At 42.8% G+C, this 27,855-nt stretch overlaps 1 protein-coding gene across 11 annotated transcripts in view; it reads right to left on the reverse strand.

The window, feature by feature from the left end:
• Window positions 1-27,855, reverse strand: part of CELF4 (CUGBP Elav-like family member 4) — a 718,003-nt gene that overhangs the window by 65,630 nt on the left and 624,518 nt on the right. For all 11 annotated transcript variants that reach the window (XR_011339356.1, XR_011339355.1, XM_069879841.1 and 8 more), the window contains exons 6-8: window positions 16,839-16,982; window positions 6,686-6,833; window positions 1,263-1,412 (exon numbers count right to left, since the gene is read on the reverse strand). Coding sequence is in view for 9 of the 11 variants with exons in the window: in XM_069879841.1 (XP_069735942.1) it covers window positions 1,263-1,412; window positions 6,686-6,833; window positions 16,839-16,982 (442 nt within the window). In the remaining 2 variants the exon portion in view is untranslated. The remainder of the gene's footprint in view (window positions 1-1,262; window positions 1,413-6,685; window positions 6,834-16,838; window positions 16,983-27,855) is intronic.

Below are 27,855 nucleotides of genomic sequence, written 5' to 3' on the forward strand. Positions count from 1 at the left end.
GACATTGTCTGAGCGGTAACAGGGTAAGACTTTTGTATTTCTGTGTTATGAGATATTTTTCGTAGTAGCTCATGAAGTCCCCTGTGATATTGAATCTTCTGAGTTTTCAGAACTGGTTGAGATTGAAAGAATTCTTTTCTTAGGGATTTTGCATGCTTTTTGGATGGAGCATTTGAATCAGTGTTTGATTTCCTAACAGACTAGATCAATCTAAACAGGCCCCAGGGTAAAATACTCCTTTGCCAGCTGGTGGCAAGGATCAATTAGTAACATTTACTTAAATTTTAATTGTTATGATTGTTATTATTACTAAGGGTACAGCAATGGTAAGGACTGTCTCCCTAGCAGAAACACAGCTTGGGAGAGAGGGCTATTTCTCTGAGGATGCTGAAAACATTTAGGTGCATATTGAAGACTTGTAAGCCTCTGAGTTCTTGCTGAAGCCTCAATGTCCGTGTCTTTGTAAATACAAGTACAGATGTAGGTATGTATTCTTTAACTTCCCTCGTTCCTTCCTGACTTCTAGGGCTTGCAAAATCACTTCTTCACCCCTTTTGAGCTAGTCACAGTCTGTGAATTCCAGCAGTAGCTGTCCAGTGGTGTGCTTCAACAGGGTGAAGCTATGCCCATTCTGTGGCTATATTAAAGGAGCTCCAGTCTCCAGGCCTTATAAGGCAACAGGATTTGGATGCAGCAAATGTTTTGCAGCCCAGAATCCACTGTCTGTGCACATGGTCTGACACATGGAGCAGTTTGGGTCAGCAGCGACATGGACCCTCTAGACTCATCTTCTCAGAGCTGTACAGCTGCAGGAGAATTTCAGCAGGAGATAGCAATGATGGGTGATGGGAGATGCAAATAAGCTTAACAGCTACTTCAGGACGAGTCAGGAGCGAGGCCCTTGGCAATACTGCTAGGAGATCTGTCAGTGTGAACAGGTCAGGTCTCAGATCGAATTTTAGCTAAAGCGAAACATGCTGAGAGTCCTGATGGTATTTGCCAGACAAGTCATCCAGCAGATGAGCACTCAATTTTTCAGCATAAAAATTTTCCCCCTCCAGCATGCCCTTGATGCCTACCATCAAGATTTAAGTGTATAACAACTGTACCTGGATAAGATAATTCACCAATGCTACAGCGAGCCTTTGTGGTGTGAGGTATAATACTTCTGATGTGGCTTGTACCAGACAAAGCCCATGGATATGGAATATCTCCCTAAGACTGAAGGACCAGGTTGTGGCCCCAGCATTGGTTTGGCTTACCTGGGTAAGGGTGTATGCCATTAGCAAACACGGCTTCTGCGGCGGGCTGCCCATTAGCCTGCGGCGGGAGGCCAGTGAAACCATTCACCCCAATTGGAGATGGGATGCTAGGCACAGCTGGTGCAGTTATGCCAGGAGGCGTGCTTCCACCTGCAAGTTGAGAAGGCACAAAATCAGAGCTGGTAAGTGCTGGAAGCAATAACTACTCAGAGAAAACTACTGACACAACAGCTGCGACCACAACACAGAAATCTTCTGATAATTCAAGAAACGAAAAATCTCCCAAGCAGTCACTGGAAGAAAAGGACTACTTGGCATTGCTCTTCTATTTGGAAAGCACTTAAGAAAGGCTTGCAAAAATATCTTCAACAGAACCAAACTTTTGCTTGGTGATTGTGGTCTCTAGACTGGAACCACAGCTAACCTCAGGCAAGAGAAGATTATAGACATATCACCCCTCCTCCTCAAATTTCTCCCTGGAGTATTACCTGTTTAAATTGCTAAACAATCAGATATTTTTTCCCTAGATGTAATTTAGCACCAGAAGCAAATCTCAGTACCACCTTTCTAGAAGTTCCTCCCAGTTTCTTTTTGGAGATGTCTGCTTTGTGGGCTTACCAATTTCCAGCACAACTCTGTCTCTACTCTCATGAATACATGTTTCATGTACAACTCATTCTGAGTTTGCTCAGCACAACAAAATCTTAAAAAGTTTGGCAGGTTGATTTGTAGCTTAAAGGCAGCAGTGATGCTCTTTTTTTAGTGTCACTTTTTGGCCCAAACTTGACTTTGTAGAGTTTTATCAGCAAACTCCCACTCAACAGGAGAGAAAATTTGGGCTAGATTTGTTTATTTTAAGAAATCATAATCCTCCTCTTATTCCCAGACAATTCCTATGATGCTTCTATTTCAGAAAAACAATTTAGTCCGTATGTTTTTGGTGGGATACTATCATCCACTGGATACATACATCCCTTTGTTACCTTATCATGTTCTATGTATGTTTAAAATGACTGGGCATCTTGACTTCTTGCAATGTATTCAGGATGTTTCAGGAGGCTAAAAATGAGCACTCAATAAGTATGAAATCATATTTTTATTTATGCTAGCTGTGGGTGGCAAGTTAAGCTATCTTATCTTTTAGTGTTAAGGTGTACTACTGATTGATAGCACTATTTTTTTGTAGTAACCTCTTTTTTTAAACTAATTGCAGAAATTGTCTTCACTAAAGCAGCGTTCCATGACATTAGTCCAATAAGACACTTATATTCATAGAATCATAGAATCATAGAATAACCAGGTTGGAAGAGACCCACCGGATCATCGAGACCAACCATTCCTATCAAGCTCTAAACCATGTCCCTCGGCACCTTGTCCACCCATGCCTTAAACCCCTCCAGGGAAGGTGACTCAACCACCTCCCTGGGTAGCCTGTTCCGGTGCCCAATGACCCTTTCTGTTTTGACTGCTTAAATCTGTGTTTATGCTTTAAGAAATCCAACACAAATGCACGAGACATTTTAATAAGTTCTCATTTGGCTAGCCCAAAAAGCAGGCAATATTTTGTCTCTTTTCTTATACCCTGTGCAGAGAACCTCCTGCTTATTTAAATGGTGTTGGCCTTTAAAAATATCCTCTACAGAAGTACACGGAGCCAGTGGTGGCAACTGAAGTCCAAAGGCAATGCTCTTAGCATATGCCATCAGCTTGCAAATCACAAAGGCTAGTTAAAATTTCAGTTGCTTTTCTGAATCTCTCCTTTATTTGCATAGACAATGTAAGTAATTTTTTTCTAAAATTGCAGCAAGGGATTTGTGCTTACTATTCTGTGCACGTCTAAGGAGTTTAGGCGTATTCATTGCAATTCTTTAATTTTCTTCTTATAACGAACCACCCTGGAGAGGTCAGAGCTGTAGTTGGAGTAAAACTGGCATAATGCCACCACAGAGAACAAATGGTGATGATGCATGCCAGTTGTGGATTTCATCCTTGGTTTGAGATTTCTTGTTGCAGCTACACCAGTTGCAGATTTACAACATGGAGGGAGGGAGAAGACAAGGAAGGAATCTTAAATGAAATTTCACTTCTGGCCCTCCTGTGCAGTGACAGACCCACTGCAAACACACTTTTCACCTTAATTATACCAATAATGGGAGAAATGCAAAACTTGAACCAAATTTGAGAGATGTCAGTTTAATTGCCTTGCAATTATGGACTGTTGTGTGAGATAAATCTGACTCTTGATGGGGAACTGTCAAAATGCTAGCAGACAACACTGGTTTTACGGTCTTAATAACCCATTGGGACTCTCTACTGCTCTCCATTGACTGAAGGAAAGCCAAGTGACTAGTTTAAACTATATGCGTAACTTTTTTATAGTTAAAGCCAAGTGAGGTGGAGCCTGTCTCTAGTCTATCAGATATGCCTGGATTTAAAACTCTTAAAGTTCCCAGGACCCATGTGAACTCACGAGCCTGAATGAACTCACAGCCACATTCCAAGGAACCCACTCCGCTAGAGGCAGGATACATGGAAAACTAGCTGGATTAGGAGAACTGGAGATACCAGCACAGAGGCACTGTGCTCAGCTAATACCTCTAAAGCCTCTAGGACTTCTGGGCTACCAGCGTCCTTTTTCTAGCACATTTTTACTTTTGCTTAGGAAAGATCAAAACATTTCTCTTTTTTTAATGTTCCAAACACTTTTTCTAATGCTTGGTTTTCAGAGAACTTTGAAATGTTTCATTTTCATTCCAAGTCAGAACAAAGATATACTTCAATGACTGGGAATCCTGCTATGAAGCAGAATGATCATTTTCTATTTGGCTTTCTGAATGCTAACAAAAGCCAGCAGGAGAATTCATGTTAGGCTTCAGATATCTCCTGGCTACTCAGAAATCCCTGTTAGTGTTGTAGGCTTGCTTGCTCAGACATTATGTGAAACATTTTCTATGCATCTTATCAAAAGCTTTGTGAGTGTTGTAGTAATACAAGGAGTCATTTCAAATTCTAAACATTTCACCCAAGGAATAATTATCAATGGACATTTCCACAACCCATTACAATGTTTTTTCATGAAGGAAGTTACCCATTCAAGGTTAGGTCTGCAATACTGCTAAAGTGGATAGTGTTGATGATTGCAAATATTTCATAAGGAGAGTGAAAAATCTGCCACCATAAAAGGAGTAAAGGAACCATCTAAATCAGCATCTTATATTCAATAATGACCAGTCACAGGTGCCCTGGAAATTGTGTAAAAGCCATAAACTTTCCTCTCCTGCATTCTGACAGTAAGAGTTTAACAGTCCTCAAAAGGCATGGGGCACATCAGAAAAGGAGCAGAACTTAAGCTGAAGGCAGACTAGGATATTTTGCACATGCTGAGTATCATGGCAGGCCCAGAATTTGGCTCTTGCACTGGTGTTTACACATCTATGTCACAGAACTCGTGCACTCCCAAGACTTATATGCAAAAGATCGTGTGTGCTTTTCTGTGATGGTGCCATCACAAACTACCACCTGGATTGAGTTTCCAGGCCCTGAGAGCATTTGAATTCCAGGCAGTCTTTGTTTGACTCTCCCTGCTCCCACCAACACAAATCAAATCTAGCTAATGCAAATATGATAATCTGTCCAGCAGTGGGTTTAAAGGGTGCACGTATAATTAAGCCACTTTTCTATTTGGATTTGCAGTAGCTCCATTGACTTATTGTTTATACATTTATCATTGTGTAAACATGTTTTTCAAAATGTGTGGTATAATATTTTTGAGTCAAGTACTTTTCCTTGGCTTCCTATAAGTTTGAGTGGAATGACATCTCTCTTTCTTTCTTTCCTTTTTTTTCACCACTCATATTGTAATATAAACAAAGGAAAAGCTACACCTCTGATCCAGTAGTTGCTGACATTGTTCCCAGCTACTGATTGCAAAGAGATGTTAAGCTCTGTGTGAACAGAAAGGTGTTCTTTGGCAGACAGGTTAGCAGAATTCAGTTCATTAAGAACAGCCCGCAAGCCTGCACTGCTGTGGTCCCTTAACTCCCTGCCATCCTCAGCCATGAGGCATCTTCCCTGGCTGCTTCATCAGATGGCCCTTTCCTGCTTCAGGGCTGATGCAGGCCTCTCCATATTAAGCAATGAAGCTGCTCCTCTCCTCTCTCACTGCTTTGCTCTGGAATCCCAAATCCTGCTCTGCCCCATGCTCCCTGCACCACAGCTGGCTCAGGCATAGCTCACTTCTCCCATGTCTCATCTCAAATCTTTGTCGAGCTGGTCCCCTCCAGGCCAGCTGGAGGCTTCAAGGTTCACACAAGGGCATTAGTATGACATGTCTTTCTGAATAGAATCCCATCCCCAGTGTCTTTCATAGGACCAACCCACATCACATCAAGAACCCTTTTATCACAACCTGTCCCTTAGAAATTGTCTGCTGAAGATGTACATTTCAGTCTTCTCCTCCCTTGTCAGTCTCAGTGATACATTGCAAAGTTCTCAGAATTCTAACTCCTTTCCTCTCGTGGTTTGGCCCCACTTTACCTGCCACCCTACTTTTAAGCTACTAGACCACATGCCACTCCACGAATACCTGCCTTATTGGTTCCTTGACCAAATGATTTCTTGTACTTCCAAATCCAAGAAAGTCTGTACTGTCTCCACCTCAGTTTAACTGTCTGCTCACTGAATCATAGAATCACATAATACTTTGGGCTAGAAGGGACCTTTAAAGGTCATCTGATCCAGTTCCCCAGGAATGAGCAGGGACGTCTTCACATCCCTTGACCTGCTGGCCATGATGCAGCTTTTCTGGGTTGCAAGCACACATTGTTGGCTCACATACATCTCTTCATGCACCAGTACCAGATATTGAAGGTTGCCCCAACCCAGGTGCAGGGCTTTTCATCTGGCCTTGTTAAACCTCATGAGGTTCACATGGGCCCACTTATCAAGCTTGTCCAGGACCCTCTGGATGGCATCCCACCCATCAAACATGTCAACTGCACCACTTAGTTTTGTGTCATCTGTAAACCTGCTGAGAGCATACTTGGTCCTACAGTCTATGTTATTGATGAAGATATTGAACTGTACTGGTCCCATTACAGACCACTGAGAAACACCACTAGTCACTGACCTCCACCAGGAGATTCTACCCTTACAACCATTTCATAACATAGAAGCTAATGCCCAGCTGTCCTCAGCTCTGGTAGAGGGGTAACAGCCTTTCTCTGCCCTTTTCCCTCTCCCAAAGGACAAAAAGTTGTAGCTGACTCCAGTCCTCAGTTCTGGTGGCCTTCACCAGCAAGAACAATGTTTTAGTAAAACACCCTCTGAGGTTGAACTCATCATCTAACATGTCCTGCCAGGTCTTCTCTGGGATCTAGCCAGATTGTCCTGCCCTTGACCCTCGCCAACCCCCTGCCTCTTACCTGAGGTTGGTGTCATGGGTGCGGCTGCCAGCCCATTCATGTTCAGAGCCGCCATCTGTTGCATCTGGGCTGCGGCAAAGGCTGCCATGGGGTTCAGGTAGCCACCCTGCGCCACTGACGCCATGATCGCGGCTTGCTGCTGCATCAGCTGGAACAAAGAGAGCAGGGAAAAAATATCATGCGGTCACTAGCAGAGCAGCCTGCAGCACTGGCACCAGGATAGGGACCCAGTGAGAGTGTGAGGCATTCTCCTCTTTTGAGATGTCAGCTCGCTATGCCTGTGGCAGCCCTTAGCCTTGGCCTTCCTTCTTGCTATAGGGGCTGGATATAAAGTGCATCCATCTTGGGGTCTTTATGGTCCCCTCCCTCACAAAATGTTCCCTAGTGTGGTGGCCTCCCATGAGTTGGACTCAGCCCTCTGACTCAATGGCTGTTTCCAGATGACAAAGGCAGAGAAAAGACTTCATATGTTCCTGAGCAGAGAGATTTCACAGCTGACAGTGCTTATAGTAAAGATCTGGGAAAGCACTACTGGCAACTGATGGAGACCAGTATATATGGAGAGGTAGGGAAAGAGGATGCCCTCTCCAGAGCAGCAAGCTTAGCTAGTTCTCTGGTGATAACCTGATTTGTTTTAATCTGTCCGTGACAAAAACCAGTTTTCCCTATGTTACTGGGAGGCTTCTGGTAGGCATTGATCAAAACCAAGGCCAAATCTTCTAATCAGATTACAGCGCTATTTCTAACAGAACCAAACTGAGACTCCTGGAAGGGCTATATAAGAGAAGAGAGCTCCTCCCATAGGATTAATCCTATGCAAGGGAAAAAACCCTTCTCTGTGGTATTGATTTAGGAAGACTTCCATAATTTTATTATTTTCCCCAGGAAGTAACCAAAATGCTGCTTCTATTAGGGCACCTACAAAAGAGAGAAGGAAAGAACCTGGGTTATATTTTTAGGCACTTAGGATAAAAATTTTGGAGCACATAGGTGGTGAATGCTTGAAATCCTTCTGACATTAAAAGCAGACTTTGCTATAATGAAGCTTTGCTATCATTATTTCACACTGTGAAGGTAGCACACAGTTGTTGCAGATCATGCGTTCATATATGGCTGTAGTGGGCTTTTAAAATGCTCCTGGTGTGAAGGAGATGGTAGTTTGGATGAAGCTGCCTCTTGTTCCCTTCCCTGGAGCGGAGCTGTACAAAGAGTCAGATGGGGTATGTCTCAGTTCACATCTGACCCCTGTTATTGAGCCATAGTGGATGCTTAGAGAAAGTGTGGGGGAAAAAAGATAAGCAGAGACTGAAACCTCATTCTCTTAATTCCCAGCCTTTGATAGTGTGTGACTTCATGATAATATTAGAGAAGGAAACTCTTTTTCTGTAGTGATTTTAGGAGTGACTTGAGTCTTTGCTGTCTCCAGAACTGGAGAACCTCTGTTTTGCTGCTCTCTGTGATTTCACTCTCTCTTCCACTGGGAAATCACCTTCTGATGCTGTTGTTTAAGCACACAAGACATGCTTCTCAGCACTAAGCAGACCTCAAAAGTCATGGCAAGGAACAGACTGCTCCCTGCTGTTTGGTTTAATACTGAATATTGGCTAAATTATCTGTTCATACACACACACAGCAAAACAAATCCTTGAAATCTCTGCTCTCATTCAAATACTGTGAAATGACCAAAGTAAGGGATGCTGTGTCACTGCCCTCTAGTATAACTGTGGACAAGTTGTGTAAACTTGCCTTGGTTTCCCTAGCAATAAAATGGGACAAAGGATACTGGTCTTTCCATGAAAGAGTTCCTTCAGATCTACAGATAAAGAATGCTGTACTAGAGTTGAGTACTACTATCTTTTGTAGCCTAATGAAGATTGGTGGCAACATACTGGCTATCCTTTTGATTATTAATTACCTTTTTTTATTATACCCCACATAAAACACTTTCACATTTTAATTACTGATATCCTGTTCTTTGTAATCACTGATGGAGTGATTAGGCAATCTTCTCCATTATAACATAATGCTCATTCCCCTTTAAGGACTACATTTGTTTCTAGGAATCGTTTGAGTTTATCCTCCAGAGAAGGCACTGGACAGGTGATTTTAGTAAGTATGCTGATGAAGTGATGAGGAAGGGGGAATCCATCCATCTTTAACACTGGATTGACTCCAGCTCTGAGTATGCTGACCCATATCTCATTTTCGGTGCTGGGTATTTACACCTGGGGAGAGCTGAGGATATAACTGGCCAGCTGCTGAAAGGATGGTGAAGATCTGTGCTTACAGGATCTGTTTAGCGCTGCTGATTAAAGCAACATCTCTCTGAGATGAGTGCAATTTCAACGGATGGGGAAAATTCTGGTCTGGTCTTTTCTCTGTGTTTCTCCAAAGCTGACCAAAGCTATATGAACAAACCTGCTCCAAAACACAGAGTGACACATTGCTGGTCATATGTGTGGCATGGTCAGTCTGGCTGGCAGATAACATACTGCTGTTTGTACCATAGACCCTCTAGGGCAGGCAGGGGACTATGCTTTTGACATTTCCCACTGTCAGATTCAGCAAACTGAATACAGAGGGGGTTTCCCTCTGTACTCGGCACTGGTGAAATGAGCTGGAGCCTTGTATCTCGTGACCCAGAGGATGTACACATTATCACAGCGAACAGGGCCAGCCCAAAGGGTAAACCAGGATCTCCTCCAAAGCTGGAAGAAGTATAGCATCCTGTACCAAAACACAGCCATGAACCCCAGCTAAATGTCTTCAATTCCTTGGCTAGAGAGAAGACCTCAGCCATGTCTCAGCCACATCACAGCCCTTGGACAACACTCCTGTCACCATTATGCTCTGACATTCTACTCACAGCCTTCCCTCTCTGGTTGGAGGTGCTATGGGGTCAGTGACAAAAGGGAAGGGGCCCTTTTCAGCTGCCAATGACCAAAGCCTGGCTGAGTGCAGCTGCATTGAGGGGGTGGGAGGATGGGAGCTCGGTCACCTTGAAAGAGTCTGATGGCATAGACCTACCTTCTTCCCCTCAGGATGGCTCTGGGGAAATTTACAAAAGAAGGGCATGTACCATAGGGGTCACCACTCTTCCTCACAAAATCTCTGGGGTATTCTCAAGTGAGCTCAAATAAAAGTCACCGCTCTCCTTCCACAGCTCCCCCTGAAGACAAATGTCCCATCTACTCACCTTTCACTTTGAAAGGGGCCCAGTGTATGGTCCCAGTTAATAAAGCTGTAGAAAGTGAGGCAGTGACCCCACCAGAGGCAAATCAATACCAGCAGGGCTCCTGGGTATTGTGTACTTTAAAATATGCCATTTGAAATGCAGATTTCCCCTGCCTAGGTTGGGGCCACAGAGCACTAATCAGAAAGGCAGGAGCCTTATTATCTCAGACTGATCCAAGGGGACAGAGAGGAGCTTTTCCCTTCCTCAGTTGAAAGGACGTATTTCCTTTTGCTTCTCTTATTTTCTTGGCATGATCTTTGCCCCAGCATTTAGAGATTTTTCCCATCCAATTTTATAGCTTCATTCCCTCTTTCCTCCAACCTGGCCTTTACTATTGCTCAAATATTTGTCCTCTAAGAAGACCATCAAATGCTACCAAAATGGTTAACGACCATGGGCTGCACCTCAAGAGCTGTGAGACTGCAATCTGCATACCTTCAGTCCCCAATCAAGCCCCATATCTGGGCTTGAAAACCAATGAGGCAGTTGGAGAGGCACTGGTAAGGCCATCCAAGGTGTGGGGCTGGCTGGTAATGATGTCTGGTCAACAGAGAAAGACAGTAGGATCTGTCTCATACACGTTTTCGCTACCAAAAATACAGCCAGATCTGTCATCAATGGGTGCATAGGTACCTCTACAAGCTTAACCATCCCATCCCAGCATAGAAGATTAAGATAAAAAGCAGCAAAGGATGTAGTTTTGCATCACAGGTGCATCAAAGCAAGAGCTTGCCGAAGCACATTTCTCACTCCACGTTTTGCTACTACGTTTGCACCAGGACAGATGCATGCCTGATGCTGCCAAGCACCAGCCCAGGAACAACACCAGCAGAGCATTAAACACACAACACAAAACCATGGTTCTTATTCCTGGTCTTCCTCTTCAAAGCAGTTCCCTGTATGGTCACTGTCAGTCTAGGGGCACAGAGTGAGAACATGTGGCCAGAGGTGGGGCTGGAAGTGGGATGGCTGCCTCTGTCTTCAAGTGACTATGAGACAGCACTGCACTCAGCAAAAGGAAATATTATGCTCTTCTTGCAGAAGAAAACAGGTGCATGGAGAGATAAACTGACTTATTTAAGGCCAAAACCTCCTGCTAGAAACAGGACAAGGATGCTACTGCCTGCTTCCCCTAGGCTGTCCCCCACCTCCCTGCCCCCCAGAGAAATACATGTGAAACTGAAGAAGGGAAAGAGGAGAGAAAAGGATTATTTCTGATGTGTTCTTTTTGAAATAGCACGATCGTTGCCCTTGGAGAAGGCTTACTCTAAACAATCTGATGACCTTCTAATTTTTTTTCAGTGTTGTTTTCTATCCTTGTCTCCAACCCACATGATGTTTTGTTTGAATTTTCATATTATTCATTCAGTAATAATAATAAAAGTAATAACAACATCCCATGGTTCCTGCCTTTAACATTCTATACAAACACTTAGCTAATTAATCCTCACAGTGTTCCTGTGATAGAAAGTAGTAAGCAAAGTGATCAATCAAGCAGTAAGAGTACTCATATTTAGTAAAATCATAGAATTGATGAATTCATGTCTGTTTACTTAACTGGCCATTGGGAAATGAAAAAAATATCCTAAGCCTTCAAACAGACAGAAGATATTCTATAAAAAAGAAAAAAAATAAATCAGAAAGGTATTTCAGACATTTGTAATGCCTTCTTGGAAAGATAAATTTCTGCTTAAAAATAAAATTTAGATTTAATTTAGACTGAAAAAACTGAAAGTACAACATCTGGATTCATGTGTTGCAGTGTCTTTCTGGAGCTTGACACACATTAGTTTGGATTTCTAGGTTCCTGAGAACTGTGGAAAAAATCCACATCCTAAAAAAAAAAAAAAAAAAAAAGAGTATGTAAAGCCCAAATCTGAGTGTTCGTTATTTCTGAATTACCAGGGAGCTGACAATCAGAAACACGGTATTATCACCTGCTACAATGTATTATGGCTTTGAAATAACTTCCTCTTCTGGAATCGATCAGAACAAGTGATTTGCATAACAGGTAGTATTTGTCAAATATACTTTTCCACATTGGTCATTTAAATATAATATCTATTATATGCAGCATATAGCCTATCATCAGTAAATTTTCTCTGATTTCATAGAGTTAGCTGCATTTTTTTAAGTATCTTTCCAAAATTACTTCGCAGTATGAATTGAATAAATATTGGAGGAGCTGATCCTTCCCTTCAGCTCTACTTCAGATCAGTTAGCAGAAGTGTCCTTTCATCTCCACAGGAGCTGGGACAGGGAGGCAGAGGGGGGCACCTAGGCTTTTATGGCCAACACAGTAGTCACTGCTGCTCTAACTTTCCAAGGTGACCACTTATGACAAGGACTGAGCACTATACTATGCTGGATGTTCCTGTATTTCTTGCAGTTTTTGTCTGCAGTACAGAAGCTGCAGCCATTTGTACTTCTTCAGAATGAAGGGAGCTGGATTTACTGATGGGAAAGGACTTGCTTCAAGCCAGAGAGCAAATGTTACCATTGCCCACGTTGGCCCTGTCCCCATCTGTCTGTTTTGTCTCAATAACCGTACGCATGCCCCCTGCTGCAGAACGAAGTCAGTCCCATGGCTGAAATTTGGCCAGGAGACTGTGGCTAACATTCCCACTCCTTTTTTTTAATGCAAACTTGGCTTAAGACTTTGATCTCATTTTAAATAATTAAAAAATTAAATAATTTGTACAGTATCTGTCACTTTCCAAGTTTCCTCCCTGTGTTCTTTCTTTTCTTTTCTTTTCTGCATTTTGCCATCTTCCCAACTGCTTTTGTTCTGTACAGATTTCCTTTTCTGCATGGTGGGACAGAAGAGACACGAGACAGCCACTAAGTACTTGCTACCTTCTTCATAGAAAGAAGACCTGCAGGAACTTTTGCCACTGTTGCTTATTTAGATCAGGACTATACTACCCCTGTTCATAGTCTGGTTTGATTTTTACTGCTTATGATTTTGGACTTGGCCACTCCATCACTCACGAGACACTACGAAGGTATGCTAGCTGGTCTGAGCTGGAGTGTGTGCCTGCAGGTTTGTTCTTGACTGGCACCAAATCAAAAGTAGAGCCGTGAAGGATCAGTCTCCTCTCCAGGCTCTGTTCAGATCTATACCTCAAGCTGTCCTTGACTGAGACTACGGAAACAGCTATCGATACCCAAGTGATGTAGATCCGCAGTAACCTGACAACAAAAAGGGCTAGTGCCCTATCCATGTGTGAACTAAAATAAATAATTGCTCCATAAAACAGGAAGTTAAATGAGTATGAGAAGATGTCGCTGAAAAGCAAAAAAAATAAAACAATCAAAAAAAAAACCCTGAAACAAATTAGTATAGGGGCTCTGGGAGCTTTAGGGAGCCACGACTTGCCTTGAGCTGCATACAAAAGAGGTGAGGTTGGTCTGATGTGACTTTCTCTGTCACTGAAACAGCACACAGAGTTAGTGCCAAGCTTTTCCTGGTCTGCTTGCAGGTGACACATGAGGAGGGGAGACAAAAACCACACACAGAGGTGAACCCCCTTGGCTTCCTGATTTTTTTTACCTCTGGATTTGAGGTCATATGGCTTCTGAACCTAAGGACTAGTTACTTAGCCAATATAAGGCTGTTGTTGCTATCAGGATTAAAGTTGCTCAGGCTGAGTCGAGTGGCTTGTCAGTGAGCAGCAGCAGAGAGTGAACTACGACATGGCCATTTGCTGAGCTGCGAAGGAGGTAACTTAAAGAGGAGCTGGAACCCAAAGCAGTCCTGGTGGCAACACTAATTACTATCAGTCAAACACGGATGGACTGACACCCTCATTGCCACTCCTTAATGGTGCTGCTGGGTTTGCAGACCTGTGGCTGCCTATTAATCTCTCAAACTGCTGCACCATGTAGGTTTCTGCTGCACTGGCCACCTTGATGCATAGAGATGTTTTGGGGGAATGTGATGCCTCTCTAGGGCAGATTCACCAACCTCCCTCATGTCGATGGACCATTAGAAACTACTGATTAACCAGCTTTCATGGGATTGCTTGGGAACTCTTATATGGAGACATCGATCAAGCATGAACTGCTGTGATATAGCTGGCAGCATGGGTTTCAAGTGTGAATCAGAGAGCCTAGGTTCTCATGCTAGTCCTGGCTTTACTAGTAAGCACTGAGGCAGTCCTTCGATGCGTTCCCATCATATCCCTGTGTGAAAACCCATGGATAGACAGCACAAGAGAGAGACATGTCCCTGAGGGAGAAAGGAAGATAACTAAGTCTGATCATCAGCTTTATGTGTACATGGCGAAACGAGACCAGAGGGTCAAACGATTCACCCAAGGTCATATGAGTTGCTAGCAGCAGTGGCATCAGCTGTCACTGCTGTCCAGCTCTTGTGTTTTCACTGTTTCACCTTCCCTCCTCTTGACTTGCCTTAGCTCTTCAGCTTCAGTTTAAGTTGAATAAAATTGCCCCCCTTTTTCCTCTCCCCCTATTGATCCTTTCATCTCCCGCTGGCATTTGTGAGGTGCCAATCACCCTGATATCTGAGAGCCAGCAGTCCAAGTTGGATTAATCGGACCGAAGGAACATCACAGTGCCTCAGTGCTCCCTTCCTTCCCTTTTGTGTGAGACTGTGAGATGAAGCAGATAGGGAGAGACACAGATAGAGAGGCTGATTGAGAGACAGCATCTGAGCACACTCTGGGTGTACAGGCGCCACATGGAAATGTGATCCCATTGTTTAGACAGCTCTGAAGTCCCCAGGGTAATTGGTGTCACCAGTTTGTCATATCCAATGGGTCAAAATGTAAAACTAATTCTTTCCCCCTTATTAGCATATTCACCAGAAAAAAAGAAAGATGATGGGTCCAATTCTGCTTTCACAGAAATCAATAGGAAAAATATTCATTAGTTTCAAGTGGGGTGGGAGCAGCCCCAGGAACTGTTTTTACTCTTTCTTCTGAAACAAATCCTCACTCAGACACCTAGTCACCTAATGTCCTGTATTATCTGCTCAGAAATAGATGGAGGGGACTTCTGTGGTGCAAAAGGGCAGACCTCATCCTATTTTGTATCCGTATAAACATGGGGCAACTGACATTTCATATCATGACATTTAGAAGAACTACTCTAGAGTAAAAAGATGCAAGAAGAGTTTTTGGTCCAGAGCATCAGGAGAGTGGTGTCTTTACCTTCCCTCCAGGTGCCTGATCAATACCTGCAGCATAACTCTGGAACCACGTCTCCTGCCTGACAACCTCTGCAGATGTTTGTCCCCAGCTGCCCATGGGCTACCTCCTGTTATTCCTCCAGTACAGGGAGGCACAGATGCTGCATCCCCTTGCCAGGATGCTGGCCACTGGCCTGGGCTCAGCTGCGATTTACAGTCGCTTTTCCCCTTCCTGCAGTCTTCCCCATCCAGAAGGACAATCAAACATGGCCAGAGCAGAGAAGGGACAGCTCTTCTCTTGCTTGAAGAGGGGAGCAGGGAATGAAAGAACAGAGAAAGATTCTGTTTCACTGGGAATAAAAATCAGTAGGGGAAAATAGAGTTTTCATAGCAGGAAGGACAAAATCCTAACCCCTAACCCTAGTTCAAAACAGCACCACGAGGTAAAAGGCAGGATGGTTTGTGCCAAGTGCCCAGTATGGCACATGGCACTAATTGGATGACAGAAATTTCTAGACCCTCAAGATAAAAAAAATCACGTGGATGTGACTGGGGTCCATGGCGTCAATGTATGAGAAGGAAATAGGCAAGAAAGAAAGAGTATGGGTACACTGGAATGCAATTCATGAGGTGGCCCTGTACCTAAAACATTTGGTCTCTTTCATTCAGAAGATGCTGCTCTGGAAAATGAGATTAATAATACTTCCCCCCTGCACAAAAATCCAGCACAGAGTACAAGAGGGGACACATTTTACCACTAAATGGATGAAACACGTAGATTCAATGTCAGTGCCTGCAAATGTTCCTGTTTCATCAGCTCCCAAGAAGGCAGCTAAAGTCACCTGGCGGTATTGTGTCTGCCTGTAGCAGAGTTCACCCCTACTTGCCTCTGAAATATCTTGCAGATACCAAGGTACCTGATCTGATCTTGTTTTGCAGGTCATGTAACCTAAGGAAAAGTAGTTATGCTAAAAGCATTCATTTCAGGGCTTCATAAGGAACCCAGCTCCCTGTACAGTCACATTTTCTCAAGGATCTAGGGTCCAAGATAGATATATAAGTAGGATACTCAAAGTTGTACAGCGTAACACTGCTATAAATAGCTGATATGCTTTCCCAGTATGCTTAAATCATACTGTTTTACGGAGCCACAATTTTATGTCTCTGTATGTCTCCTTGTCCCTTTTAGTATTAACTAGCATGCTTTCATGAACCTAAAAGCTTTCCTATCAACAGCTGCCATTTTATCTAGTGACCACTTCAAAGACACTCATAATGAGGCATGGGGTAGCAGGGGCCTGGGCAAAGAGAGTGAAGAGCCATCTCCTCCCATTCAACTCAGTCTGCATGGCCTATAGCACAGGAGGGCCAGAGAGGTATCTGTGATCTAAAACCTTCTTTAGCACAAGAAGGTGTTCGCAGGGGACAGAGAACTATTGTGAGCTGAATTCAGGGCCTATATTATCCAAAACTCAAACATAAGTTAAGTTTGGACTTGAGAGCAACTGCTTAGATCCCATAAGAACAGTCTTGTGTTGGTACTCAGGTGACCACAGTTTGGTTACTGCTAAAATCAGACATTGCAACTCTAAGGGAGATGTCCTTTGCTATCTCAAATGGCATGGCTCAGCCTGCTCCCATTCTTTAATCAGTTTAATGGAGAAATCTCTTGTTCTTAGCTGTTGTTCTGCTCATGTGTGTTTTGTGCAATTTTAGGTGCTATGCCTACTCCCATGAATATGCATAGAGCCAGTTTCTATACTTACTGCCTGTGCATAGGCGCCATATGCTCCGAACTGGATGGCCATGGGGTTGAACATGCCCATTTGTCCTGCCATTTGCTGCATGCGCCTCATTGTACGCTCCTTGTCAGTATCTGCAAACTTCACCACCAGGCTTGAAGAGGCTCCCTGCAGGACAAAAGACAAAAGAGACACACAAGTTAATTAGCCAGGTATGCACATGCTTATGTAATCCATACAGCTACAAAAGAATTGTTACTGTGAGATCTAGCTGTTGCTGATTTTTCCCATGAAGTCTCCCACGCCTTTTGAATTAGACTTTTGCAAGAGCCTGAGACCATCACAAAGGAAGGAAAAGACCCTGGAGGGTGAGCAACTGAAGCCAGCAGCCCAGCTTCTAGTTTCCTCCGTAATTCAAACTTTCAGGCTGTCATTAATGTTCTCTCTGTAGAAGTTGTTGCCTTATTCTTTCAATACACAGAAAACTTTCTGGCCCAGTAGAACGTCCTCATCAAAGGACAAAGATCTGGACTTAGTGTAGGAAAATGTAGAAGCTTGCACTGCATGAATGTGGTGGGATTTGTGAACCAATTCATTTTGATGGAATGTGTCAGTTTTATGCATGGCAGAACCCCTGAACTGGATTTCTCTTTCACACTGTTGTATCTTGTAGCCCTCATGTCCAATGAGAAATTCCTGCATAGTCTTTGAGAAAAGATTCAATATGCTGGGCAGGGTGTACGTCTCACCACCAAGCAGCATCTCTTTAGCACTGTTCAATTAAGGGAGCAAAAATCGCACCTGACAGACCTGAGTTTCCTCTCCATGAACATTTAATATTACACTTTCCTGGCCAAGTTTTACAATGTTTGGGTTTTGTCTGCAGTCAACACTGGTGCAGAACTACAGCTGATCATCAGAGCTGGCTGCAGAAGTCTGTGAAAAATGTAGAGCTTTGGGGAATAAAAAAATCCCTTTCCTCCCCCAAATGAGATGAAAGGTCAGTAGCTGCAATTCTTAAACTTCTCATAGGAGGCAGAGATAGGAAGAAACAGATCTGCTTAGGAAGGAAGACAATGATACATTTCCAGCTGGCTCCAAGGACGTCCTAACTTCATGGGTTGGTTGATTCCCCACAGCACAGTCTTCCCGGGGGAAGAGAGGTGCAGGGGAGAGGCGATCCAGCAGCAGCCCCGGCAGCAAGCAGAGAGTTGCCTTGGGAGCTGGGCTGCCACCGAGTCCAGGGAGATGGGCAGGTAAGCTGTCAGGAGACTGACAAAGAGCAGCTGAATTCATCATAGTCCCATGGTACACTTCCCTTTTGACACTCTGGTATTCTCTGATGGAAATACAGTTAGTGGGGAAACTGCCAGTTCAGCCTCTGGCCATGGCAGCAGGGGTAGACCAGGTCTATGTCAGAGAAACTGAACTATTATGGGCCCCTCATTTTTCTAGCAGAGGTGAGATTGCAGAGGGAGAGTGTAATTAGCTGGTTCACTCATCCTCCCACCTGTAACTAGAAAAATGTAGTCTCAGTGAAAGCAGAGCTACTCTGCTACAGGTTGGGAACAGTGTAGTAAAACACAACTATGGATGTACGTATACAATAAGTCCTAGCTATACATATTCAGTAGCCTCTCTGGATCTTCAGTTATGAATAAAGACTTGAGGAATTAACTTGCTAAAAAAACCCAAACAATCTAAGGCTACACAGTGAGTGATGTTCCCCTGAATTAGCAGCCTGTTCTGGGAGGAAGTGATTTTCATTGGCAAAGAATCTTTCTTTTTGACCTGTTAGTCTCTCTCTAATAAATCTACAACCCACACAAACAATGTGGTAAGGAGCAAGGGGTTGAAATAAGTGCTTCAGGAAAACAAAGGGATGGAGAGATGAATGCTCTAGTCAAGGGTGGAGAGCATTATTCAGAAGTTATCATGAGAACAAAACAGAAAGCAGCTGGGGGGAGAAAAAAAAATCTAGCCAATATTCCCCTGCATTTCTGCTCAAGGCTGAGCAACTTTTCATTTTTTTAAATCACACAATGTAGTTATTGATCCTTCCCCAAATCACACTCTTAATTGCAGCTCATCGACAAATGAATATTTTAATGCATACATTTCCTGCTAATTATCACCTAGACCAGTCCTTAATTAGATTTCAACACTCATTTAATTAACCCTGATCCAAGAGACTGTTTGGTAACCTGAATCTAATGATTTAAACCTATTTGCAGCTGTATTGGAGCGAGGCACTGGTCCACAGCAGATTGGGCTCTTTGGAGCTGTTGTCATGATTTGCAGAGCAGAGGCAGAAGCATAGTGGGCACAATGCAACATGGGGGAATTTGAAACTGAGTAAGGTGAATGAGTATTCATCTCTGTAAATGGGTTTTAAAGATGCGATCCGCTCTAGTTAGCGGGACAGAGAAGTGTAAATAAGTTTGTGTCTTCTTCCTTTCCCTTTTCTTTCTATCTCTATTTGCCTTGGAAGTCTTACGTCCAGAGAACTGCCTTAGGAAACTGCTGATGCCTCACATTGTTAAGAATCAAGCTATTATTGTAGAAGGCAACATGAAAACACGGGTAACCTCCATATGAAGTTCTTGCCCCTAGAGTGTTCTTCCCTCCTGATGTGACTTGTAGTGACTGCAGAGCAGACTTTTGACCCAATGGGGTCTAAGATTGCCTCTTATGAGATGTTTTTCTGGGTTGCCTGTCACAGCTGGACTTCAGGCCCCTTTGAACATTACTATCTTATATATAAGGCAGAAAAAAACATTGGCAAATAGGAGCAAGTAAGAGCACACACTACAAAGAAAGAGGAAAAAAAAGGAGTTTCTTCAAGGGTGCTCTGCAATGAGATGTTTTTGTAAGTAGTTAAAGATATGTAGCTAGTAGGGATGCTGCATTGCTCTTAAATATGAAGACTGACCTTGGAACTGATGTTTTCTGTATGTGGTACCTCACGTGCAGCCCTTTCACGTGGCCTGATGGAAATCACGCAGTAAACTCTATCAGATTACCCAGTGCAGGACTTTTAGGAGAGGAGCCAAACAAAAAGTACTGTTCATCTACAGCAGCAGAAGGCTGATTTCTACTCCAGTGACACCTTCTAATCCAATGGATAACATTAGAAATGCCCCAGAATGGGTTAGATTTTCCATGGGCTAAAAACAGCAGAGCCCTTCAAGTGAACTATTTATTGCTTCTGCAAGCAGTTAAACCGTGGTGTAAATCAGCCATTGCCTGCTGACAAAGGCAATAGGTCCTATCTGTCTGTGCATTTGTTAGTAACACATAATATTCCTCTTGCTTTCTCCAGTTGAACCTTACATTTCCCCAACCCCAGGAGAATTATAGGGGGTAAGTCAATAATATTTGAAATGTATTTTGAGATCTGTGTGTTAATTCTGTATTTTACCAAAAGGTGGACCTGTTTTTTTTCTCTCTACCCTACAGACCCACAGTCAAAAGAGACTCTTATAAAGCCAGCATTCCTGCTGGTGCCTCTGCAGTAGGGTACTTGGAATTGGCATTTATCTCTTTTTCCCATCATATCAACCTCCTTTTTCAAGTGCTTTGATATCTACTGATGAAAAGAATAATACAAGGGCTAAGTATTATTATGCTTTCCCTATTTTCTCTTGGGCTAGCAAGTCTACTTAATATGACTACCTTGCTTCCCGTACCCTTCCCATGCACGGTAATGAATTGCTCCCCTTAGTCAGCAGAGTCAGATGCTCTTGAGGTTGGCAGGGCGAAGGAAAAGATGGAGGAAAAATCACCCAATGCCACACTCACTTTGTAATCCCTAATCAGAGTCCTCTGTGGGAAAAACTAATTTCCCAGCCTGTCTTGATGTGTGAAATAAAGTCATTCTTGAAAACAGCAGCTTGACAGGTCAGTTGTGAAATTTCATATTCAACTAAAAATAAAATATCCATCCATTGATATTTCATTTAAAGGCAAAGGAAAACAAATCTTTTGCCTGATTGCTGGGATCGTTTCCCATTAGTTACGGCCTTCCAAATGGAGTGCATACACAAATTAAGCAAAGGCTTCTCAGAAGGCCAAATAATACTACAAGGCATGTGGGAAAGCTGCTTCTGCCTAGAACAACGTTAATCAGGAAACTTTTGTGAAGAAGTTTCCTTGCAGAATATAAGCCTGACTTTTCTTTCCTGTCAACTTTATAAGTCTCCTCTGACTCAGTACTTGACTGATCTCTACAGATTGTTAGAAATCTTTTTCTTGAAAAACTGATGAATTTGGACCTAATTTGCTAAAGCCATTCAATCACATTTTATTTTTAGAATGTTTCATTGGAGGTAAACATACACTTAATACTTTACTGCATGGGTGTCTCTCTCATACAGGTGGACTTTTATATCTTGGTTAGCTCTAATTAAGCCAGTTAGAAGTTCTGGGCCAAAAATATACATATAAAAAAAGCTTTTATTACATTGAAGTTCCGGTGACTATTGTTCTTGAGTACGAGAGATCTGAATGTGCAGTTCCTGTTAAGTAACTTCCAAAATCTCAGATGTGTAGACGAACTAAGATTCTTAAATGAAGAAGTGCTGCTGGATACTTCTCATTGAGGCAATCAGACTACCTTCCCAAGTATCACCATAGGAATGTAATTGCTTGTGTTGGGACTTTTGTAATTGCAAAGCAGAGCTGGGAAAGTGCTGATCTAAAGATCCTTGACTCTAGGGTAGGAAAGCCAAAGGAGGATTTCTGTACTTTGGGCTCTGTCAGGTGAGGCCATTTGCTATGACATCTCCTAAGTTTGAAAACAAAACAAGTTGGGTTGCTTTTTTTAAAAAAATCCCTGAGTAGCTCTACTCAAAATAGGGTTGCTGAGTTAGACAGTAGGGGCTTGACCCTAGCCTGGGATTTTAGACAAGCAAGAAAGAAACTACTATCCAATTAAAACTGTAGAGCAGAGGGAATTTTAGCTAGGTAGAAATGTAATTACCCATGCTGGAAGATAGCCAGGAGACCAGGACTAACATCCCTCCCCTCTTGTGAAATATGCTATGTTTTTCTGTACTCAGGGCTTCAATTTCATGTTTCATCTGAAAGATGAGTAGGATGGCAGTCACTAGGAGCGATTTCCACTGTACAATCCTGAGAGATGGTTTAGACACACTTGAGATGAGAGTGACAGAGTTGGAATGGGGAAAGGAGGCATTCATCCAGGGCTGGAGTGACAGACATTTTGATAATTCTGCTCCCTGTGTAGAGGGGATTCTTCACGCAGTGCCTAAGCAGAAAATGTTGCTGCAGGTAGTACTTCACAGGTCTATGAAGATGTAATTTATTTGGAGTGGAAGCTTGATTTAGGTTTTACTTGCCCATACACTACTTAGCAGGTGTCTCTCTGACCTAAAGTTATTGCTTTCTGCAGGGAACAGAATCATTGACTCCTGGTGGCACTGTACCCAATTCTAATTAGAATGAACTCAATGTATAACCCAGGTATTAGTATGCCCCTCAAATCAAAGCCAGGTATCCAAACAACCTAAACTTCAAAGTAGAGGTCTTCAAGCAGCTCTGGGTTTTTCAGCTCAGTCTGTGGATGATAAAAGTCCTCACAGAATCATCTGCCTTCCTTAATGTGTTATGAAGTGAAAATTGTTGTTGTCACGGTAGATTGGAAATTCTTAACCACTATTTAGGAATATGAAAGCAATAAGTAATTAATTTTTGCCTCTTTTAAGAAAAACTTAAAACCCAGAATTCAAAAGAAAATGCGATAGGTTTCCCTTTCCCAATAGGAGTAATATGGTTTGGAAGATAAGATACGTCTATTTCTGTATTTACTAATAATAAACTTTGCCTTAAAAATATTCTTAGATCAACAAATGATGATGCAATTTTTAATAAATTATTATTACTGTAAAGAAATTGTTTGGTAGCTGCAGCATTGAGCCCCACGAAAGCTGGTATGTGGATCATCTCTCCTTCTAGCTAAAAAGGCAAGGGTGAAAACAAGTTGTATAGTTCCAGAGCCATGAAGTGAGTTGTCTATTGTCACAGCAACGCAGCATCACAACCAGGTATGGGGCCCCTGGTGCTTTGGGACTCTGCTTGCCTGACCTGCACCCTTCCTTGGTAGTTCAGGATTAGGACATGAACAGCCTAAGATGACTTGGAAATAAATAGATGTTGAGAAAGTGTTGGCAAGCTGGGCAGATACATTTCAGCTGTGTGTGTGACATAAAATAACATTTCAGCGTCACTGAGTTGCAAACATGCTGCACACGACTGGGCATCCCAGATCACTATCACGCTGTATGACTCTAGGCTGTCCTGGTGTAAAGCACTTTGCTTGACTGGGATAATAAAAATCATTTGCATTTTTGCAGGATATTTAAACTAAAGATTTCCAAGCAGTATACAACTGCAGGGTCATTATTAATAAATAATACCATTTGCAGGGAAGAACACCTGTGCTTAAGTACAGTGAAACAGGTGGTCAGTGAAGCTGTGAGATGGTGTAACTAAGTGAAGCTCTGATAATCCTAGTGGAACAAGGAGCTGGCTAAGGCCGAGGGGTCTGTCTTCCTTGCATTCCATTCCACCAAGACTGAAAGATGTCTCCGTACAACTCGGTGAGACTTCAGGACCACTATTCCTGTGAGTACCACACAGACCTTTGGGATTGGAAGTAAAACATTCTACTTGCCAAAGGTTGTCTGAGGCAGTCGTTGATGTGTGGTAGGATACCTCACATTGGTGAATTTGTGTGGGCTTCAGCTGAGGATCTTATCTGAAAGTTGTTGTTTTGATAATACTTCTTTCCCCTTCAAAAACTCATTTTGGCCTTTGTAAAACCCATTTGGGTAATATCTATTTTTAATCACTTCATGCTGGCCATGTTTTGCATAGGGACAGCAAAACATTTACAAAGGTCTTTCCAAACACACAAATGTGTGTTATCAATGTAGACTACACACCTGAGAGGCGCTTGGAAAGAGTGGATTGAAGAGAAACAAGCAGAAGCATCCAGTGTTTTAATGTTGATCCAGAGCCCACTTAAGGGAAATCCCACTGATGTAAGTGAAGTTTAGTGCAAAAGAAAGAAGAAGGGAAGATTGAAGAAGAAAGAGTCTCCTCCAAGGCAAGCAGAGAGTTAAAGACCTAATGCTCACATCTTCATTCCTCTTCATGGTGGGAAGAGCACATCTGTACAAAGGAAGGTATTGATGGCCAATGGAGCATTCTCCAGTGGGCTAGGAACACCCTTGCTTGATGGGGAGGCTTTTAAGCTTCCCAGGGCTGGAGGCTTGTCAACATCTCTGATGTCCCAGAAAAGTCAGTGCTTACATTTCAGCCCTTGCAATCTCCATTCTTGTCTGAATGAGATGAGAGTTGAGTGCTGTGAGCCTCACAGGGGCTGCTGCTGGCACCAGGACCTGGGCCATGCTCAGCAATGGCCCAGCCCCATTCCTGCTTTCCCCCAGCTGCCTACATGGCTGTTGATTTAGTTCCCAACTGCCCCTGGACTTGTAAAGAGACACAATGATGCCAATTACATCCTTCTGTCTAGACTGAGGCTGTGTGGCTCATAAGCAGTTATCCCTCATCCATTTGGAGGCAAAGAATACTGTGGTTCAGAGGGAGCAAGGAAGCCTGTCACATCCCATGGGTCTCCTCACTGTCCTGCTGAGTATCTTCACAGCTACGGAGGTGTGACTAGAGAAGTAAATGCCACCTTTGGTACCAGGATGTTCATATAACCTGCCAGGCAGCCAGGCTGCCTGGATTTCTACTCTGGAGCTCAGAAACATGTGAAATATTAGTTCATTAGACAAGGGGGATGCAGAGAGCACAGTCCTGTGATACTGTTTTTCATGAAAACAATTAGGGGAAATCATGGTAACTCTGGCAAACTTTTGACCCAAATGCTGTAGAATCAACTATCAAGGTGGCAGCAGTGGGGTGGGACTGGGGTGAGACCTTAGTTTCCATCCAGCTAGAACACCCTGCCCAGATGATAGTGAGGTTGAGCTATGAAGAGCCATTGACTTTTGATGAAAGAAATGATGGCAAATTCGGTATTACACATCCATGGCTTCTTCCATCCCAAAAGACAACACATGACTTTATATATGTTGTGGCATATTTGGAAAAATCATGCATTATTGGAAGGAGGGTGAGGTCTGCTGTTTCTTTTTTAACAGAAAACAGGGTGTGCTGTGTCTTGCCCTGAGTTGAACAAGCCAGTTTGTGTGTTACACAAAGACATTGCATGGAGTGCATATTCTTTAGAGAGCAGAAGATCAACAGTGAAGAGAAAAAATAGGTCTGAGCTGGCATCTCCATTCTGTTCTACCAGCTTTTGTAACACCAACAGTGAAAAATGAGACCTCAGCCTTCCGCATTAGTTTGAGCAGATAAACTTGTGTTGATGATACTCCACTAAAACTTTGGGCAAGAAAATTAAGTTGTGAGGCATGAAGGGCACATAGATGCTGGAATCTTATCAACTTTCACCTAGAATTACATTTGAAAAATCCCTGCTTTATCCTTCTGTGTTCATGTGAAATTAAATTCTAATGACCTTCCCATTTCCTATTTACCCTGCCAGCTGGAGGGAGTCAGTGACTCTCTAGCTCTCTGCTGACTATCACAAGGTGGCTTTTATTAACTGAGGACTTGAGCCCATGCTGGAATCTAAATGAGAGTAAATTTTGTTAATTGATGCTCTGAATCATGGTCTCTTTAATTGTTATCTATTTGTACTATGGATTTGTTTAAGGTTCTGTTTATGTTACCTGGATATTTTGAAGACACCCTTGGGAAGTGAGGTGGTGGAATGATGGCTTAAAGTGTGACTTTATTAATTCTATGTTTTCCAAATGTAAGTAAATATTAAAATTTAGATGCTCAAGTATCTACTGGTTATTACTTCTCTGCTGGGACCAAGAAAAAGAATTGCTGAGAGTTTGGCCACAAGCTGACTAAATATACTGATTAATTGTGTATAAGAGAAGTTCATTGTCAAACACTGTATTCGTGCTTCTTTTGCTCCTCTCTGTCTTGTTTCTTAGGGAGACATTTGGATGACCTAATTGCAGTAATTTTGGGTATAATTTTAAACCATCGATTACTTAGGATGGACAGATGTCTCTCTGTGGGCCTAGTCATTCTTCATCAGCTATAACAGAAATGTAGTTGATAAGATTAAAAGCGACCCCAAAGTTTTATACTTTGACTAACAATTTCATATAATTCAACTCGCTCAGCCCTGACCTTTTGTCGATGAGCTGCGGAGTGTGGGAATTTTCCCGTGCAAGGTTTGTATGGTTCTTAGCATACAGCAGTTCCATCTAAGATCAACAAAAACCACATTTCCAATGGTAGTAGTCTGAGAGGAAATCTGCTAGAGTTCCTAAGAGGGTGAAGAGCATGTTCCTGTTGAGGTCACACCTGCAAACACGAAGCTCTGTACACCCAGCTCACAGATTCAGTTGGCTTCCTGAGGATGCATCTGGCTGGAAGTGAAAAACGCCACAAGTTTTGAACTGCAGTCAAACTCCCTCAACTTTGTGGAAATGACAAAGCCTCCTTCTGAGCACTGAAGGCTGCCACGAGCCTGAAGGGAGAAGGGGAGTGTGCAGCTGGATGTGTGTGTGTATTTGTGAAGAAGGGAGGAGAGACGAGGAAAGTTTCTCTTATGAAAGAAATGATCCAATTTGAAGCAAGTCCCTCATGGGAAGAGCTGTGACAGAGGCTGCTCTGTTCCTGTTAATTTTCACAGTGCAGCTGTCAGCGGGTCTGTAAATAGTACTCTGCGAAGCCAACACTTCCTATCCACACATCAACCATTCAATTAACAGAAGAACAGAAGAAGGAAATAAAGTGCACCACAGCCTTCTATCATGGCTTTGATGTTTCCCAGCAATTTATGAAAGTGTACACAAATCTAATTACAAGCCCCACTGCTTCCCATTTACATGGAGCTCCTCAAGTTCAGAGCTGTTTATATCAAAATAATTGTTAAAAATACCTCAGCTGATCTACGGCATTGTGGCCCCCCACTCACCGGAGCCGCCACGCTGCTCCTCCCAGGGAGTTTCTGCCGACTCAGCGCTTTGGTGCCAGTGTGCACGCATAATAACAGACGCTTCCTGCCGCTCTGCAAGTGAAGCGCCCAGGCTACAACTTCATCATGCCCACAAAGGCCTATTTTCTTTCTTTCCTCCACCTGCTCATAGCTCCTTCTGCAGACTCTCACTGCTTTCCCTTCCATGCCTAATTCACATAAATACTCCTCTGCTGTGTTGACAGGGGGTGAGAACAGCTGCTCAGCCAGTTTCTGTAATGGGACTGTGTCTGAAGACAACTTCACTGTGCTTCGCAAAGTCGTAACTGCACCGTAGGAATGCACAGCAATAATAATAGCAGTCATGAATGTGAGGTGAGGTTAGTTTCTTTGATGGGGTTCCTGAGCATCTGAAGTCAGGAAGGTGAAAAGCAGTGCCCCATTTGCTATTAGTTTGAAAGAGGACCACTGCACATAATGTACTGAGAATGATATTTGTTTCCTGGGGCAATTTTTATAATCTCATATTTAAGTCACTCTCACTTGGTAAACTAAACAGCTGAAAAATTCTTCCAGCTTAATTAATGTCAAAAATCAGTACGAGAGAGTGTATAGTACAATGTATAAGGCAAGAAGAAAATCCCTTCATCTGACTATTAATCATATTTGGCTGGGAATTAGCATGCTATGGATTAACTTCCAAAGAACATGGATGGAGGCTGAAAATTAACCTTGTTCAAGGTGTTGTGTCATTCATATTTTCTTGATTAATTAAAACAAATCAAATACAACAATTAGAGATCTAAACAGTCTGTCACCTAATAACACCGAGCAATAATTGCATAGATTATAAACTTTTAGACTGATAAAATGACATGAATCACGGTCTTTAGTTCTTCTCACATCTATGCAGACAATATAGATAACAGTACTGTTTTATGCCTTCCAGGAATCAATCTGAAAGAAATTCAGAAGAAATTCTGA

The sequence above is a fragment of the Phaenicophaeus curvirostris genome, chromosome Z, assembly GCF_032191515.1.
Source record: "Phaenicophaeus curvirostris isolate KB17595 chromosome Z, BPBGC_Pcur_1.0, whole genome shotgun sequence".
In the NCBI taxonomy this organism is placed as follows: domain Eukaryota; kingdom Metazoa; phylum Chordata; class Aves; order Cuculiformes; family Cuculidae; genus Phaenicophaeus; species Phaenicophaeus curvirostris.